The following is an 18840-nucleotide window of genomic DNA, read 5'->3' as shown; positions in this document are numbered from 1 at the left end:
CACCATTTGACAATTTAGTGGGACTTATTCTGGAATTTGTTAAAATTGGAAGAAATGTCATATAAAATACTATGACACCAACAGAAATGCAAACTAACCAAACATCTAATATGTTGTTTAAAACAAATTAAAAAAATATTTTTGATACCAAACCTTATTAGAAAAGGGAAAAAGAAAAGATTTTTATCAATAAAAGCAACATTCTGGGTAAATCTAAAAAAAACATCAGTTTTTGTTGGTCTGCAAATTATTTGAACTCTGTATTTTGCACCTCAGGTTAAAGCAAGCAAGAAGCTCCAAAAAGGATTTTTCCCTTTGTTTGTGTCCATGAATCCATGAAAGAAGCTTTGGATGATTTTCACCTGCACATGCTGACTCCCTTACCCTGGTGTAAGGTTTGGTTACATGTATTGAAATGTGCACCAAAACTGTAGCATAAGGCAAAAAATAACTTTTAAAGCAGCTAAGCACTTTGGCTTTTCCAAACTTAAAGTTAAATATGTTTATCCCATCTCCTTTTAGTGTTTTTGGTTTTCAGCCTTGCCTTTTTGAGATTTCTCCATTTTCTCTGAAAAGTTTTTATGTCTTCATTCACTGGAGATGATGAAATCCACTTATTCTGTTTGATTCTAGGTCAAGGAATATTACTCTGGGGTGGCTGAACGATTCCCTCACCTGGTCTCTCAAAGAATACTGAGCAAAATCCTGTCTTTAATATCTAAGAGTTATACTCTAAGTAGTTTGGAATATTTCTCTTGGTGATGTTTCAGCATTACACATATTTTTCAGGGTTTTCACATGTTTTTAACTTTTTTGTTTCTACTGTGTTGTAATTCCACATTCTGAAAGGAAAGCCAGACAAGAAATCGAGGAGAGGTGTTACAAATAGTATCCATGATAGCTCTGTTCTGTTCAAGTCTGCTGGTTAGCTACACAAGCTTGACCCTGAATCTGAAGCCAGGCACCGTTCATTTTATTGGTTACACTCTTATGACAGGGATAGGTCAAAAAGTCTGTCAGAACAATTGCTCCTAAAAAGTCCCGTTTTGATTAGCAAAGACATATATTTCAAATGTGTCTACATGACTGTAAGAGGATGTTAACCCACACGGTCACACAGAGCGACTCCAAACAGGACGTTTGGGACAGAAACAGAATGTTTTTCACAGTCCCATGGTAACATAAACATGTTTTGTAGAGTAATGAATGAGTTTGACTGGAGTCAGAGTTAATATTATGAGAGAACTTTCCATCTTTTTATTTTACAAAGAGAAGATTTAAGTGAAAGACAGAGTCATTATAGTTAAGTTGATTATGCTCCTGATGGGACATAAGGGGAATTTCTGTTTGGATAATTTTATGGTGCCACAATGATTTTACCATGAGGAGATTTAGAATGTAGATAAAATATTACCACATGGTCAACTTTTGATGAACAAAACAACAACATGTTTTTGGATGATTAAATCACAACTAGCTTGTTGGTGACTTTTGACTGTGAATAATATTTAATAAACTTCAGAAGTCGGGCTGTTTTTTCACTCTGAATCAAACAAATAGAAAACATTGCGGGTTGTTCTGAATAATGCGTTTTTTTTATCATAAGCTATAGCAGTGGTTCCCAGACTTTCAGCCAGAAACTCTGTAAAACTAATACAACAGTCCAAAATCTGATCACAACAAACAAACAAAAAACATTACATGATTAGTGGGAAATGATTTGTGACTTTTATGCCACTAAAGAAAGGTTTGTTTTTTATTATATTTTTTTTTTATTATGGTCATTTTATTTGCTATAATTGCTGGGGGTTGTTGGTTAAACTTGGGATCATTCAGACCACTTGGGGGACTCGGGTATCCCTGAGACCAGATCAGGAGGCGGAGCTTCAGTGGAGGAAGTAGCTCCACTGCCTGGATGTGTGTATGTGTGTGTATGTGTGTGAGTGTGTGTGTAAAGAGCTGTTACCTCCATAGTGAGAGTGTCGCTAACCACTGGATTGTTAACGCCAAAAGACAGGAGGAAACCCGTACTCGGATTCGCTCTGGAGGAGTTACGGATTGGGTTTTGTTTAGGACTTTTTTGAGGCACAGGTCGAAGCCGGTCCAGAAGCGAGCATTATGCATTCAGACTGCAGGCTGCTATGGGCAGAGCGGTAATGGTGGGCAGGGGACCGACAGGGGCCGGGGTTCTCGTCCTGTCGATTCTCATCATCCTCACCACGGAGGGCTGCGGAGCGCAGAAAGGTTGGTGGTGGCGCACAGCTGCGGTGACAACTGGACGAGCCCAATGTAACCACGCCGACATGCGGGTCCTGCAGGCTGTTAAGTGTGAACACTGCTGTTCATAACTTAGATCAGTATGTTGATACTCTTCCCCAAAGTTAAAATCTACCTTACATGGCAGTGCGTACGTGGAGTTCCGCTCCGTTTAACGCCGCTTGCCGCCGCCCGTCATGGTGTTTTGAGTGCAGAAAAACCAGACGAACCGGTTCCTTAAAAACTGAGATTGTTACAGACTAACTGCTGCTTTGTTTGACTGTTGTGTGCTAAATTAACACGTCGGTTGAAGTCACTTGTTACAGGCTCAGAGTAACAATCCATCACGTGTTTGCATTTCAAGATAAACAAGCCACATTTAAAGTGCCAGATTTGTTAATGGAGTCTGTTTAAGTTCCCTGTGCGCGAGACAAACAGTTCATTCTGGAGCTCGTGGCCTTGTTTCCTGCTCCAGGTATACCTCAAGTCGACGATCTCGTGAAGCAGCCACCACTTCCTCAAACACGTTTGGTTATTTTACCTGTAGGACTCACTTTAAAGGGTTTTTACTCACATTGAAGTTCGTTTTCAGAGAGTAGCTTCAGGCCAACCTCAGGTGGTTGGGGGTTGGGGGTGGGGTAGTTATAGGGGTATGGCTGTAAACACGTGGACGGTTTGTCATAGAACTAAACTTAAGAGAAATTACCTCTAAATAATGAATGTGACTCTTCCAATCTTCTCATTAGGCCACACAATAAACCATCAGGAATACGTTTCTGTTTGAGTCTGAAGAAGTGTGAACTCCTCGCCTGCTGAATGCTATGCATGCTGCTGTCCAGTATTTGTGAGTCAGAGTCAGAGTGAGGCTTGCAGCTTTTGTTTTTGTCCTGCTCTCATCTGGATAGAGTCCACTGAGAGGTTCTTACATAACCCCAGAACATCCACTTAGCACCATGAAGCGTGACTGTTGAGTGTTATCTCAGGGCCATGAGCACACAGCATCCACAGACACAATGACTTGACTTTCTGACAGCTCAGAGGACACAAACACACACACACCTTTCCAGTAAGTTTTCCACTGTGACAGCATAAAATGAATTGTCCATAAAATCATGAGAAGAAACACAAAAGATGAGTTCGGAGATAATTCATCTGACTAAACCGTCTTTCCTGTAAAGCACACTAATGTCATTTGATTCAATTTGTTAGACAGAGTCAAGACATCTAGTTTATGATGTCAAGTAAAGAGAAAATGCTTTTCCTCATGTTTGGAGGCTTGATTTTGAGAATACTTGTCATATTTGTTTATAATGTTTCAGGGATCAATAACTAATATAGATGCTAGTTGTCTTACTTTCAGTAGAGATGAAGCTAAACTAGCTTTTCTTTATTAAACTTAATCTACACTGCCCTGCACCTCTACCTCCAGATAATAACTGACATACAACAAATGCTTTTATTTAAGCTACATTTACATCATATTTGTTGATCTAACTTGCATAAGGGCATGCAAACAGCCCCCAAACAACCAATCAATTCTGTGAAATAGTGCCATTCTCAAAGTGCTAGAGGAGAAATAAAACTAATATAATATTGTAGACGTACTGGAATGACCATGTATGCAGAAAGTCCCTCCAAAGTCAGAGTTTTTGAATGTATCTACAAAAATTGCAGCATCAGATGAGTTTCAACTGCACATTCTCACTGTCTCACACCTGTTTGAAAGCAGCTTAGCACTTCAGCCTTCCAAGCTAACTGAGGGAGAGTGTAGGTTTGGGACTATTTTCAGCAGCGGATTGATACACCTGTGTGTTGACATATTTCCTTTTGACAGCAGAGGTTTGATCAACATTATCGCTTAAAGTGCAGATTATTTGTGTTCTTGTTCATAGGAGGTTTCTTTTTCATGTTTTTAGGATTGGATGTTGTAAAGGATAACAAAAACATCTTAAACTTTCACCCTCTGAAATGTGCAGACACTGTATTCTGATGAATTTTGTGTTTTCCGGTTTGTTCCAGGGAAATCTGTCTCATAAATCTGGACTCTATCTTTACCCCTTCCTGTTTCCTCCTCATCCGTGCTTTATGACCGTCATCCTTCTTCTCTTCCTGTAACCCCCTGTGTGTCCTTGTTGTCCCCCAGGTGATGGCTGTGGTCCTAGTGTGCTTGGCCCCAGCAGTGGGACTCTGTCCTCTCTGGGTTACCCAGGGACATACCCCAACAACACGGTGTGCGAGTGGGAAATTAGCGTTCCCCACGGCAGCAGGGTCCACTTTCACTTCGCCGAGCTGGACATAGAGGACAGTGACTGCCAGGTCAACTACCTCCGCCTTTACAATGGCGTCGGGCCTGAGAGGAGTGAGATTGGTGAGTAATGAATGTTGTCTCTCCAGGATTTAAATATATAGAATAGGGACAATTCTGGATGGTCTGAAACCTCCAACGCTGTTCTGGTGTCAGAAAGAGGCATGGAGAGCCAGTCACGACCATCTGAAATGGGTCCAGTTTGACTCCTTGTGCTGTCTCCCACAGTGAAGTACTGCGGTTTGGGTCTAAAGATTCGAGAGCTGATTGAGTCCACTGGCAACCAGGTCACCGTCCAGTTCATGAGTGGGACCCACCACACAGGGCGAGGATTCTACCTGTCCTACTCCACCACTGAGCACACAGGTAACAAGGCTCCAGCTTTCTCTCCTCTCCACTACAACACACTCTTATTTTCTGTTTTTCCTGCATGTTTTAGGTAGGATCAGAGCAGATTATTAACATCTGTACTTGGACTGATGAGTGCAAACAAGCTGCAGATTAGGAAAGGATGAAACCCCAAAACTTAGACAAAAAGCAAAAGCAGCCCGCTGTACATTCCCATCCCACTACTGGGCAAGAAACAGGGTCTAGAAAGACACAGTGTGCTGTTCTCTCACCGCTGAGTGTGTGCTGAAACACAGCAGAGATAAGGAGCTGCTCTGCTCTGAATGCCTGACTCTGATCAGTCACATATCTGACATTCCTGCAGCAGCATGCAGGAGCAACATCCCGCTGCACATTGGTCATTTTATCACACGTGGATGAATACAGACCAGTGGCACCAGGTTATGACTGTTTTTGTCTCAGTGATGGAGAATCACCGCTCTGTGTTGCTCTGACAGTCAATGAAATCCTCTTCTCCGTGTTTACAAACATGACGGACAAAGAGAGGGCTAGCAGGTCTGACTGAAAACACATGATGATGATGATGATGATGATGATGATGGAGTGAAGTATTCTAATCACATCAACTCCTCAGGATATGGCATCCTGAGGTGTTGATAAGTGTATTTCCTTATCAGTCAGTGTACTGACTGCTCCACAACAGAGGAACTGAATCCTGTGTCAACAGCTAGCAAACACAACTGCAGGATTTTTAAAGCTGTAAACTGCAGTAAAGCAGCAAATCAGAGAAGAGGCTGAAGAGCAAAAAGGAGCATGAGTATTCTGGATTTATGCCTTAGATAAAAACCTCAAATAAAGGAGACCAGTTTCTGGTGTCTAAAGCTGCTACGTTTGGTTCCAGAGTTCTCTGTGATAGTAGATTTATGGCACATAGCTGTACACTGTCACTTTGAAAACTGCAAAAACCAACCTGCAAGTGTTTTTGCCGTTGTTTAAACAGACTTATCAGACAAAATATGAGTCACGTTAACCCCAAACAGTCTAGAAAAGGGTGTACTTTGGGGGGTATCAGAAGACAAAAAAAAGACCATAGCGCCTTCAAATCCATTGGTAGTTTTTTGTTTCCTTTTTCGAGCGGTTTAGGCTTCATTTGTGTCTTTTTATTTCATGAAAAAAACATTTTTCAGGAGTGGTTGATGATTGTGTCTCATATTAAGTCTAATAAGATTAATTCCCAGAAATAAGACAGAAGCATGTGGTTTTGAGTGCATATTTCAAGATTAACTGATCATTGAAGCTACAAGATGAAAAGTTGGATGAGGTGTGAGAGGGAGAGTTGTCTCTGAGTGTTAATATCAGTACAAATGAATCACAGCGGAAAACAAACATGGCTGTCAGTTGACCTTACTAATCCCCCCCAAGAACTCTGCTGTCTGAGTGTTTGCTGTGTAGGCGACGGTTCAGATGAGCGTGGGAGGACAGTTTGCACAGCTAAGTCAATCAGTCACCATGGTGACCTGCGGTTGCAGGGAGTCTTGGTCAGTTTGACTCACCGCCTGGTTGACCGGATAAACGGGACTTCTGATAGTGTGGTCAGGACTCAGCTGAACCAAAAACCGCTAACTGGTTTATACAGGAATCCAGGAGGACATCATCATCCTGTGGGAGATGTTGCTGAAACTTTTGACATTAAGACGCCTGAACTTTTAAACTTTAACTTCAAGTTCCAAATTTTAACTGAGGTATTGCTAAAGTAAAGTGGTTGGACATTATTCAGTCATCGCCTGCTGTTTCTTAACCCTTATCTAGACTTAAAAAAAACAGTTGAGCTGGGATGACTATCTGCAGCTTCTACAGTTCCTCAAAAACATCTTACATTAGTGTTTGGATACATGGATAACCAGGAGTAGGTTGGTAGTTGTCCTTAGTTTTTGGATAATTGAGCTCAGGAAGAGAGAGGGGGTTTGACAGGCTTGCAGCAGCGTGTGGAGAAACCCGCTCTGACTCTGTTTGTTTGCCTCCTGCAGATCTAATCACCTGCCTGGACAAAGGAACTGATTTCCCTCAGGCAGAGTTCAGGTAAACAGAGTTTGCTTTGTGGGTATTTGTTCAGCAATCATCCTGTCTGATGCTCACTGTGTGTTTTCATGTCTCTGTCTTTCAGTAAATACTGTCCGGCTGGCTGCTTGACATCGACGGAGGAGATTTCTGGAACTATTCCAAACGGTTACAGAGAGGTGGGTACCTGCAGAGAGCAGCATCAGGCATTTAGAGATGATCATTCTTTAGGTATTAGGGCGGCTGTGGCTCAGTCGGGTTGCACATCTCTCTGTTTCACTTCCTTTCTCAAACTCGCCTCTTCCCTGTGGTATGTGAGTCCTGTTCTGATGACCTCACAGCACCCCCGCTGCGCCTGAGATCATGGGCGCTGAGTCTCCGGCTGATGATCTCATGCTCGGAGCTTTAAGTCAGTCCAAGGAAAGAGGAGACTTAGCTAAGGGAGGTAGGGAAGAGGGAGGGGTGTCACTGGCTGATGGAAAGGACAGGGAGGAGCATCGGGGTGTGCTTCAGGGAGCGAGGTGCCCCACAGGAACAGAGGAGGGGCAGGGTCAGCGGGTGAAAGGGAGGTGAGATAATAGTTTGGCTGAAAATAATAAGCCTCTAATCCAGTCCAGCTGCAGGAGGGTGCTGCTCCACCCCGAGCTGAGCGGAGACAAAAAGCTGGAGTGGGAGTCGAGTGATTGAGACGTTTGAGAAACATCTTGTGTGTTTGCGTGCCTTATTGTGGACAAGTGAATCATCCGTAAAGAGTCTGGGAATCTGAAACCACAATAAGCCTTTTACTGGGGAACCGTGGGTCTCTCTTACTCAGGTGACCAGATCATAGTCATACAAAGATTTTTATCCTCAGATTTTTTCTCAAGATGGTCATCAAAATACCAAAAAACATACTTTTATCAGTGCACGAGAAATGCTATGCTTTGTTTAAAATGTTCAATTTTATCATTTGAATCAAACTCTGCAAAGGCTGAAGTGAGTGTTTCACTAGGATGGAACATGATGTACTCAGTGCTTGTTTTGAAAAAAAATATTTTTTCTGCTTCTGTCCGATTGATAAAAGCAGACACACACCTTTCATTATTACCTTTCCGTGTGTGTGTGTTTGTGTGATTTCTATGTGTGTATTAGTGTGGTTTTCTCTGTTGGAGGCAGGCTGCAGTGGTTTGGAGCTCAGCTTTGTTTTTCTGTCAGTGGTTTGGTGTGGCTCTCTTTCGGAAGTGCTGGTGTGTGATTTTGGGAAATTTAAGAGTCACAAGGCAACGTGTTGATTACTTGTGGCAGGATCTGAACACTGTGCATGTGTGTGTGAGCGTGTGTGAATACACGTGCTTGTCACTCTGTGGGTCTCTGGAGCTTTTCCCCACAATCTCGTCAGCTGTGGATTCCAGCGTGGGTCTTTTCCAGTAATAAAATTCCACCTCACTCGACCAGCTGTTCACCCAGGGAGCCTGTGAGCTGAGTGTAAATCGTCTTTTATGCGTTTGTCAGTGATGTGGCAGCAGGTTTGGGCAGGAATGCCGCCGGCAGTGAATCACTACCGTCAGTGCCCCTCGGTATCCTGCCTGCAGAGAAGTGACATCACGCTGACTCATCGTCCTTTATCTGCCACAGTCTGAAGGTTAACAACTCTGATTTCTGAGGAGGACTGCACCTCCTGTTCCCGTTCAGCAACCTGCAGGCTTTCTAACTGCATCAAAAATCAATGTGGAACTTTTTCAAGAAGAGCTCTCGGAGAACTTATGGAGGATCCATCGGGGTTTCTTTAACCTAAGAGATCATGGATGCAAATTTCTTGCATTTTCTTTGCTGCAAGAGGAAGGGTCTCATTGTCTAAATCTTTCCTCCTTTCTTTGCTCCATCCCTGCAGTCGTCTCCTCTGTGCGTGGCAGCCGTCCATGCAGGTGTGGTGTCCAACGCTGTTGGCGGGAGGATCAGCGTGGTTAGCAGTAAAGGCATCCCTCACTATGAAGCCACACTGGCGAACAACGTCACGTCCACTGGGTGAGAGCTGCTGCACATAACCAGTCCTGTGTTTCATCGGCTTTGTGTTTACATGTCTGCTAATTAATTGCATTATGAAAATACTGTTTTGAGTTCACATTTGGTTCTAACTACCTATGTATTTAATATTTACCATGCATGGTGAAAGATGTGAGCTTTAGAAACAATTACTGATCTGTGACTTTAACTTTTCTCCTCAGAGGAACTTTATCAAACAGCCTCTTTACCTTCAAGACCAACGGTAAGTCCTTGTTTTCTTTCCAATTAAAATAAGAAATAAATGAAAGAAGATGAAAGTCCCTGAAAAATATTAGGACTTACTGTTTAGCAAAAGTTTGACTCTAAAGAGAAAAGAACTTTGAGTCCAATATCAGGATTTAAAAAGTCAGGATTCTGAATTTGATCAATTTCGGTAGAAAAAAAACAAAACTTATCAGACATAAGTAAAAAATAAGAACCCTGGCCTTGAATACTGACTTTTTTTGTTTTTGCATATGGTTGTAAAAGTCTAAATTCTGTCTCAAAAAAAATTAACTTAACTGACAGAATTTTGACTTTAAATTCTGAACTAACATTATGTAAGGTCAGAATTTGAAAAATTAGAATGTATTCAGTTTTTTTTTCACAATTGTGACTTTTTTCAATTAAAGAAATTTCAAGCTGAAATAGAACTCAAAAATTTATTTTCAATCCAAAAGAACTTCAGTGGCCATAATTTTCTTCCATATCTACCATGTTTCTGGACCATAAGTCACACTTCTTTTCCCACAGTTTGGCTGGTCCTGCGACTTATAGTCAGGTGCAACATCTATATTAAATAAATGACATGCTGTGCTATTGGGTACTTTTATGGAAAAAGATCGCTACATTCATACATGAAAAATACTGATTAGAAATTATCTCCATGGCCCCGCATTGTGCGCTTACAGAGGCTCTGCATCTCCAGCTTGGACAGCCTGACAATTTCCTGCATTTAGCGCCTGATAATGTGATTGAGAGAAATAAAAGTTTACTTGCATGTTCTTGACTCTCTTTTATAGACGTTTTTTGGAGATTTGAGTCACAAACTACTGTCAAAACTCTCTCGTAAAAGTGAGGACATTTATTCCATTGAATAAAGCTCACACTGCACTGGTCTAACTGGCAACACTCACAGTAGAGCAGGGGAGGATAGGGAAGGGTCGAGTGTACCTGAGTTGAGTAAGTGAGAAGAGCCTATGTCCCAGAGAAGAGAAACTGAAACTTAAGTGTGATGTAAATAGTTCTCTCTAAACATACTATAAACATAGCAAATCATTCCAAATAAATGTGACTTATAGTCCAGTGCAGATTATATATGTTTTTTTATTTTTTTTATTACAAATTTTTTGACTGATGCAACTTATAGTCTGGAAAATATGGTATATGTTCTAGTACAATCAGTATGGTAATTTTTAATAACAGAGCGTAAATATTGTTGTGCTCATACCTAAAGTATCTGCAGCATAAAATCTGAACAGAGTATTTTATGGTTTAAAACTTCAAAGCTAATAGTTTTGTCACCTGGCTAAAACTTTTAAATGAAGTATTTGATAAACACACACCTGTTAAAAACATCATGTAATGAAGTTTCCTTTATCGCTGTTAGCTTCCTAAGGTGTTTTCTTCCCTGTGTTTGATGATGATGTTGATAGTTCTGAAGCTATCTGTTTTTGGTTGTTCTTTCAGGCTGCTATGGGACTCTGGGTTTGGAATCTGGAGGTGTTGCAGACACTCAGCTGTCTGCATCCTCAGTGTGGGAGTGGAACAACATCATCGGTCAGCACAGCGTGTGGGCGCCGTCGGGGGCTCGGCTAAAGAAGGCTGGGCTCCCCTGGGCGCCTTCGCAGAGCGACCAAAACCAGTGGCTTCAGGTTGATCTGAAGAGGGAGAAGAGAATCACAGGTACAGGAAGTGCCACTAAAAACCTTCCTCTTCAATGTCTGTGCCCTGAGTATTAGAGCAATAAGTCTCTGACGATCTGTTGAGAATCTGCTCAACTTGGTTTCTGATACTCTTGCATCAGCATGTTTCCAGAGTCTTCATGCTAACATTTGCATTCAGCTCCGGCCTCTGGAGACTTCTTGACTGAGTTTTAACTATGAGATGTTTTTAAACTGTACGTCATGGACTCCTTTCTGTTTTTTTCAGGCATCATCACCACAGGCTCTACCCTCAGAGAGTACCAGTACTACGTTTCAGCTTACCGGGTCCAGTACAGTAACAATGGCCAGCAGTGGTCCAACTACCGAGAAGCTAATTCAACACAAGACAAGGTAACACAGCCTCCGAATCAATAAACCTCCTCACCCAGGAGATGCATCACAGCCTTTTCTGTTTTCTTTGCCTCCAAATTAGTGCAAATGGAGAAAAATGTCACTTTAGAAGCCTGCAGGGACTCGTACTTTGGCTGTTTCCATAGCAGCTGGTATTGACTGAGGGATGCTGAGGCAGGAAATGGGGGAAGTCAGTGGTTTGAGTTAAGTGCTGTGGTGGACGAGTCAGTACACTGGGGTATTAATAATGAATGGATATGGATTTAGAGGCTGGGTTGTTAGTCTGAGATCCTCTCTGCTTCTGATTGTGAAGTTATTAGCTCACCAAGTTTGAAAAAATAATCCGCTTATAGCTTAAAGTGTGTTTGTTCAGCGTCTGAAACAAGAATATCTGCTGATGTTTCTTCCTCTAAGCTACTGCTGCTGGGTTTAAAGCTCTGGCAGGAATAATTGAGTGCTTCTTTTATTTCATGGTAGATTTTCCAGGGCAACATCAACTACCTGCATGAAGTGAGGAATAACTTCATCCCTCCCATTGAAGCCAGGTTTGTGAGGATAAATCCAGCCTCATGGCACCAGAGGATCGCCCTCAAGCTGGAGCTGCTCGGCTGCCAAATTCCAGCAGGTGGAGTAAAGTTAGTTGATTTGTAGATAAAAAGAGAAGAAGTTACAGCAGGCTGTTTCATCTTCACTTCTTTGTTGGGACTTTTTGACAGTGAGGAGGACCGAGCCAGGGCCAAGGATGATCAACCCTTCACGTACTTTTCCTCCCTCAAGAGGAACAAAACGTCCACCTCACATCAGCCAAACCACGCACACCCCGGACATCAGAAACACCACCATGCCTCCTCACACCGGAAAAGGTGAGACTCATTTTGGTTCTAAAAAGCTTCTCCGATTCCTCGATCAGTGTCATAAGTTGTGTTTTTTTATGTCAGATGTGGCGCTGGCTGCAGTTCTGGTCCCTGTCGTGGTCATGGCTCTGACGGCTCTCATCGTGATTATGGTTTGTGCCTTGCACTGGAGGAACAGGTGAGCATCGACTTTGAAAAGATCCCTCTGAAACATTAAAAAAAAATCACCTTTTATGGCTTATTTCTCTCCGCTCACAGGAAAAAGAGCTCTGAAGGGACGTATGATCTCCCTCACTGGGACCGCACAGGTACAAACTCTTTCTCCATCACAGGTTGATCCTCTACCCCTGTCTCTGTGACACTTTGTGGTCATCTTTATAAATTTCTTCACAGACTGGTGGAAAAGCATGAAGCAGCTGCTTCCTTCAAAGATGGTGGAGACCGAAGATTCAGTCCGGTACAGCAGCAGTGAGGTGGGCCGGCTCACAGGGAGAGGAGCTGTACCCAGAGTACATGCTGAACCTGCAGGTGAATACCAATCAGTATCACAGCCTTTATATACTATACTATTATACTCAAAGAAGATTTCTTTTTTTTTTTAACTTAGTTTTTATTCATTTTTCTCGTCCACAAAATATATATATACACATACATATGTATATACTCAAACGTGTGTATATATACATTCATACGCATACCTATATACATATGTACATATTTCTTTTTTTTCCCTTTCTTCACTCCTTTTTCTTTCTACAGTTGTACATTTGAATTTAAATAAACCAGATTGACCACTTCAAAGAATATACATACACAAAAGAGTACACATGGACAAACAAGTACACATATGGTCATAAAAGCAGGAAGGACATGCAGGGAATAAAAAGAAATGCATTTTTAAAAAAGGGAAATAGATAAATAAAATGTATTCATCAAGAAATAAAGTCTTGTGCACTCAGAGATCATGTGTACAGACGCAAATTCAGTCCCTTGGAAAGAGGTGTATGATCTTGGGCTGCCCCTAAAATTAACACCCCTCTCTACTGAATCAGTAAAGCCAGTACAGGTCTCTATCTGATAATGAAAATTTCTTTTCAAAGTCTTAATTGATATTTAATTTGTTCTATTTGATAAATGTCCCAAACTTTCTGGATCCAAAAGAAGATTTCTAATTTTCAAAATATTTATTTCAACACCTCTTTGGACTTTCTGCAACTTTTTCTAATGTAAAAACTTCAGTTAGGACCACTCTCATCTAAAAACACTGGAAATATGACTCTGGGAGCCACTTTCCCTTCGAAATGCCTGTGTGGAAGGGGCACCTCAGCGTGTTTTTGCTGCAGCTCTCCCTGCCTTTGCTTTACATGCATACTCATGTGACTTTGGTATTCCATGTGTGTATGTGGAAGAGCAGGGAGCTCCATCATACCTCAAAATTTAACTTATTGCATGCAATGAGAGCAGTAAACCTCAGAGAATGAACACATTTTGGTTAGTTTACAGATATTGCAACACTTTGATCGTAGCACTTGTATCCAGTTTCTTTTCCACTCTAAACATGACTGAAGCTCTGACATGTCTCTTTGCAGAGTACGCTCAGCCCCTGGTCAGTGGTGTACAAACATTAGGAGCACGCTCTACATTTAAACCAGATGAGGGTCCTGACCCCGGGTACTCAGACCCCGACCTGTACGATGCCCCCATCTCTCCAGACGTCTACCATGCCTATGCAGAACCTGTCCCTGCCTCTGGATCCGAATACGCCACCCCCATCATTGTAGACATGGGCTGCCATCCATCGGGGAACTCCACATTAAACCAGGCCTCCACCGTGTGCAGCTTCATGGGTGCTGGTGCGACCTCCCTGCTCACACAGACGGACAGCGCCCACTCAGGGAGGTCTGCCTATGATACACCCAAGAACGCCACGGGACAGGCAACGCCCCCTGAGGATCTGACCTATCAGGTGCCTCAGAATAAACCAACAGGACAGAGCTGAGGTGTCTGGATGTATGTGGTGTTGATCTGCGAGCTCTCTGCGGGGGCCTCAACCTTGAATGAACACTGCCTTAGCTTTAGGTTCATCTGGAGATGTCTGTATTGCCTTAATGTTCCTGCATGGCCACAATCTGCTTGTGTAGTGCCATTACAGTCCTATCACTGAAACCACAACGATGAATGTTTGTCCTAGGAGGAGGAGACAATGGATGAACAGAGGGAGGATAAAAAAGAGAAAGCTGACTACTATTTGAGAGACTGTGTCCCTGTTCTGTGAGTCTAAGTTGTTTTATTTTGCATTCTGTGAAACTGTGATTTCATTATTTCATGTTTAGTTCTGTTACAAAGTGAAGCAGGCTCAACTAAATGTGCCTTTACATCAATCAAAGGGTTTTCTTATTGAATTAACAACACACCAAATCATGTAATTCACACCCACGGTCCATGAATTCCACCTTTTGGTACGTTTTTTTATTCTCATTTTTGTCTTATTTCTTTAAAAGCATGACTTGAAATTGTGTATAGTTCTTTAAATTCCATTACTGCAAACCTGTTAGAGCTCTCAGATGATTTATTTATTTTTAATTCACATCCTGCTGATAGGGAGAAACTTTAAAAACAGCCCACCGCTCTTCTCACTGCTTCCAGGACAGATCAATCGGGTTGCACTGTTGTGAAAACTTTATGTTCTTCTGGTTTGTCGACGCTTTTTTTTGACCAAATGTTTCATTTTTATGTGACGTAACAGAGCCAGCTTACACGTTAGTGCCAACAATGTTAGAAATACGTGTGACAGCAGTCTTAAGGTTTTTTAAAGTTAGCGTAAAGGTACAGAGGAAAGCGTTGAAAAGGTGAATCTGTTACAGGTGATGACTTCAAAGTCCTGATTGTTAGGTTTTATTTGAATTGTTCATCGTGGCTATCGTCTTCTGTTTTAAAGGGTGTTTGGTCTCTGTTCTCCTCTTCTATCTATGTGCATCAGAATCTGTACATGTGTGTGTGGTGAGCTGTGTGTGTCTGTGTCTGTGATTGGTTTTTGATACAGCGTCTAGTCATAGTTGGATGTATTTGTAGCACCAGTAGACTGCATTCCTCTCCTGTGGTACTGATCTGACCAAACACTCTGAGGCAGGAGTGCAGAGGGGAGAACGATAAGAACTTCATGGGAGCATCCTCACCTTGGTGGAGGAGGATACATTTCTCACAGCTGTTGCCTATCATGCTTCAGTTCAGATCGATAACTGAGGCCATTTGTGCACAGTTTGGTGCTCCCTGCTCACAGAGGGGTTGTGTTTATGTGGCTCTCACTGATTGTACATAGAGAAATAAAGAGTTTTTAAAAGAAAACAGAGAATGGGACTTGTTTTTGTCTTTATTTTTTAAGAGAACATTTATGAATACAGGATGAGAAACTGCCAAAGTCAGACAAAGATATTTACATCTGTGTTAAGCATTTTGTGCAGCTGAGGTGTGTTTGTTTCCAGACATTTCGATACCAATAAATTCACAGATTTCATCATTGCACTATTTACAAAACCAACATTTTCAATTGGTAAGTTTCAGCTCTTATGATTGGGTTCAATTTGAGGACAACAAATGCTCATCTGTTGGTCTGTGTTTACCTTCTAACCTGGACACATTTGTAAACATTATGTCCCTCTTGGAAAAAAATGTAAAAAGTGGCCAAACTCCCACACCTCTTTTATTTATTTATTTTTTTTACAGAAAATGTATTCAACTGACCACTCATTAGTGTTGTAGATCAATCTGAGTCTCAAAGATAGAGTTTGGGTTAAAATTCCTCAAATTGTGTTAAAAATGTCCCCAGCGATCGCCCTCTACAGGTTGAAACCATGCTACTGCAACCCAATATTTCAATTCTGTTATTTCGCAGGCATCTTAGTACTTCTGTTCCCAAAATACTTTTTTCCACTTTAATTGAAATATAAAAACAAACTTAAGTCTTTCTGAATTTCTAATTTAAGATTTCTCATAAATATGATCATCAAAAAAAGAACAGTACATGACTAAAACAGTGTGTAAAATAAAAAAAAGTTCATCAAGTATCAACAGTTAGTAATAGCTTACAGCCTGTGCTTACATGGCTTTTTGGAGGACATCATAATTAAAGCTAAAAAATGTTTTCCTGATCTTATTTTTCAGATGATAGACCTGATACATCATGAGTCTGCTGCTATTTTCCCAAATTTATCTTCCTTTACTCATCGTGACTGAGGCCTGACTCCTCATTCCTCCATGTTCTTCCCATTCTTTCCGTATTTCCACCAGAACACCGTGAGGAGGACGGCCAACAGGAAGATCAGGCTGCTGGTTACAAGGTAAGCGATGGGCAAGAAGTGGTTCTGACCCCCAAACCAGGTCAGCGTGGTCAGGACCACTTCCTTTCTTCCTCGGAAGTACTTAGTGGGGAAGTCTGGGGAGGCGGAGGTCAAGGCTAAAAATAGGTGATCATAGAGAGGAGCTTTAAATAGACCCTGACCATCTGCGTGTTTGAATGTTTTAACAGACAAAGGAAGTGAATGCAGACAATGGGACGTTTAACCCTCAGACTATAAATAATGACCAATGTAACGTCACCTATGTTGTTTTTAAAATCTGGAGGTCAGGATGTGGTCAGAACTGTGTGGGACAAACATCAAGTCTTTAACTCCTCCATTGATTTTAAAAGGATACTGTAAGAAATGTCGATGCTGTAGTTCCCTACAGGCAGACCTTTAGTGAACGGCTGGTTGCTTCGGTATAAAACCCCGTAGAGCTTCTTGAAGTTGGGGAACGCAGCCTCTCTCATCCAGATGATCAGGTCGTCGTTGATGAAGCCATTGTTGTTTGGGTCGTGCGTGTCAAGCTCATACACATGGTTCTTCCAGTATGGAGGCTTTGCTGTGCCTGAAATGAGACCTGGTGTAAGAAATCTGACTGAAAACTTTAATTCATATCAAAGTAACATTCTTATTCTTATTACCTTCAAACACTTCAGCCAGCGTCAGGTTCTCCTTCCTTGGGTTGCGATACTTGATGTTTTTGTCTGTGTACCAAGTGATGCCTTTTCGTAACAAAGGGACAGGAGCGGTGCGACCCTTGGGGCTGTGATAGGTCAGAGTGAAGGAGTCTGAAGAACACGTGTGAGTTATAAAAAGTCAGTAAAAAATAAATAAATGTTGTATTTGATGATGCGAGTTATCCTCACCGTTGAACATACTGTTCGCCACGGCACCACAGGGGGCGATGGGTCGACCTTTGTGGTCGTTTAAGAATGGCTGACAGTACGTGCTTGGGCTCTGGACAGATTAATGGAGATAGAGGTAGATTACTTAGGTTTAAGATGTAAAATAGTTGACATATTTAGATAACTAAATTTTATGACGGTCATAGATAAGGAGGAGATAGAAGATCCAGATTAAAGATAAAGATAAGATCCACACACAGCACACTTTATCAGAGTTAAGTTGCACTCAAAAAGTGTTTTCATGATCTATTATTGGGGGTTTGTTGGTAATATCATGGAGCTACCTTTAGCCGTGTTAATCTTCCGACCATCTGCCCATCATCTCTGGAGTCCATGTACCTCCTGAGGTTCTGATGGAAGTTTCGGAGGCCGTAGTAGAAGAAGACGTCTCCCTGAAGGATAAACGTCAACATTTTATTGGTGAGTTAACTGTGACTTACTGGCATGAGTCAATCTTTTGTTGTGAAACACATAGAAAGTTACCTTGAGTGCTTTCTCAACAGGAAACATCACGGTGCAGGTGCAGGGCTGATCAGCGTTGCTCACATTTTTCCGTTTTTCAAAGCATATATCACACGTTCCGGCCTCTGTGTAGTCCAGCTGAGAGGACAAGGGAGAGAGTCAGTGAAGGAACAGTTCCTGTTTACCAGCTCTGAATGCAACCTTGGATCTTTCCCCGCTTTGTCACTCCCTTTTTTTATTGCACACAAGGGCATTCAGTGACTTCCTCACTCTGTCCTCTCTAAAGTGTACACTTTGAGTGTTTGACCACTGTTTTTTTTTTTACATACATGATAAAGAAATGCAGCTGAAATTCTAAGGAACACACTCACCTTTATTTCCTGTGTGCTCTGCACTGTGAGAAGCAGCCAGACCCCCAGCAGCAGACATATCAGAGCCATGAAGTAGAAGAAGGGCAGCACAGTGTTAGCGGTTAGCATGGGGGACCAGGCAGGCAGCCTCTGCTGTTTGAAGGCAGAGTTATCCGGCCGCCGAGCCAGGGGCCCAGACTTTTCCTTCACTTTCCCCATGAAAGGGAGACCTTCAGAGGATAAACGAAGAAGTCTGACAGCCGGAGTGCCGAGAAGTATGAGAGAGTGCTCGCTGCGCTATCTTCTCTTCCTGTTTTGGACTTCAGTAGTATCTCCCTGCACACACACGCAACACTCTGCTTGCCAAGAGGCTTTCCCAGCAGGCCTTGCAGAGCAGGAAGGCTGCTGTGGTCTGTTACTTATTAACTACAATCCTTTGCTTAACTACCTCTTTCTACTTTCTGTTACCGCTGTTTGTCATTGTGATAACGTTTTCTAAACTCATACAGGAAAAAACAGTTCCTCTTTTTCTAAATCAAAGGAAGAGTATTTGAAATGCTTGCTCTGATTGGTGGGAATTTGTTTCTCAGCCCCCCCTCATGCAGCTTTTGAACACTCTATCAAAGGTTGTTTTGACAAATGGGACTTCCTCTTAAGTAAGTAA

General features: G+C 42.0%; 2 protein-coding genes across 2 annotated transcripts; one reads left to right on the top strand and one right to left on the bottom strand.

The window, feature by feature from the left end:
* The first annotated feature begins 1850 nt into the window (after positions 1-1850).
* Positions 1851-15466, top strand: dcbld2 (discoidin, CUB and LCCL domain containing 2). Its single transcript, XM_074694489.1, has 15 exons — positions 1851-2244; positions 4400-4624; positions 4790-4927; positions 6937-6988; positions 7074-7146; positions 8838-8971; positions 9172-9212; positions 10679-10894; positions 11141-11265; positions 11743-11890; positions 11982-12128; positions 12204-12297; positions 12378-12427; positions 12513-12647; positions 13709-15466. Exons 1-15 carry the CDS (start codon positions 2142-2144, stop codon positions 14116-14118), a joined length of 2091 nt encoding a protein of 696 aa, XP_074550590.1. The 5' UTR covers positions 1851-2141; the 3' UTR covers positions 14119-15466.
* Positions 15467-15477: 11 nt separating this feature from the next.
* tmem30c (transmembrane protein 30C) lies at positions 15478-18784 on the bottom strand. The gene is made up of 7 exons (XM_074694490.1): positions 18198-18784; positions 17848-17964; positions 17649-17756; positions 17326-17416; positions 17101-17247; positions 16812-17024; positions 15478-16551 (listed from the first exon to the last, which is right to left on the bottom strand). The coding sequence occupies exons 1-7, from the start codon at positions 18393-18395 to the stop codon at positions 16364-16366; spliced, it is 1062 nt and encodes a 353-aa protein (XP_074550591.1). The 5' UTR covers positions 18396-18784; the 3' UTR covers positions 15478-16363.
* Between the last annotated feature and the right edge of the window lie 56 nt (positions 18785-18840).

This window comes from Halichoeres trimaculatus, unplaced genomic scaffold (genome assembly GCF_033239565.1).
Source record: "Halichoeres trimaculatus isolate MK-OKI-2021-1 unplaced genomic scaffold, fHalTri1.1 fHalTri1_scaffold_19, whole genome shotgun sequence".
NCBI lineage: Eukaryota > Metazoa > Chordata > Actinopteri > Labriformes > Labridae > Halichoeres > Halichoeres trimaculatus.
The sequence above is the reverse complement of the archived record's forward strand: the minus strand, read 5'-3'. Positions and strand labels throughout refer to the sequence as shown.

Excerpts from the sequence above, each read along its gene's own strand:
- tmem30c (XM_074694490.1), bottom strand. The coding sequence starts at position 18,395 with ATGGGGAAAGTGAAGGAAAAGTCTGGGCCCCTGGCTCGGCGGCCGGAT. Across the intron at positions 17,965-18,197 it reads AGAGCACACAGGAAATAAAG|CTGGACTACACAGAGGCCGG; the intron begins GTGAGTGTGTTC and ends TTGTCCTCTCAG. Across the intron at positions 17,248-17,325 it reads GGCGAACAGTATGTTCAACG|ACTCCTTCACTCTGACCTAT; the intron begins GTGAGGATAACT and ends CGTGTTCTTCAG.
- dcbld2 (XM_074694489.1), top strand. The coding sequence starts at position 2,142 with ATGGGCAGAGCGGTAATGGTGGGCAGGGGACCGACAGGGGCCGGGGTT. Across the intron at positions 4,928-6,936 it reads CTCCACCACTGAGCACACAG|ATCTAATCACCTGCCTGGAC; the intron begins GTAACAAGGCTC and ends TGCCTCCTGCAG. Across the intron at positions 11,266-11,742 it reads CTAATTCAACACAAGACAAG|ATTTTCCAGGGCAACATCAA; the intron begins GTAACACAGCCT and ends ATTTCATGGTAG.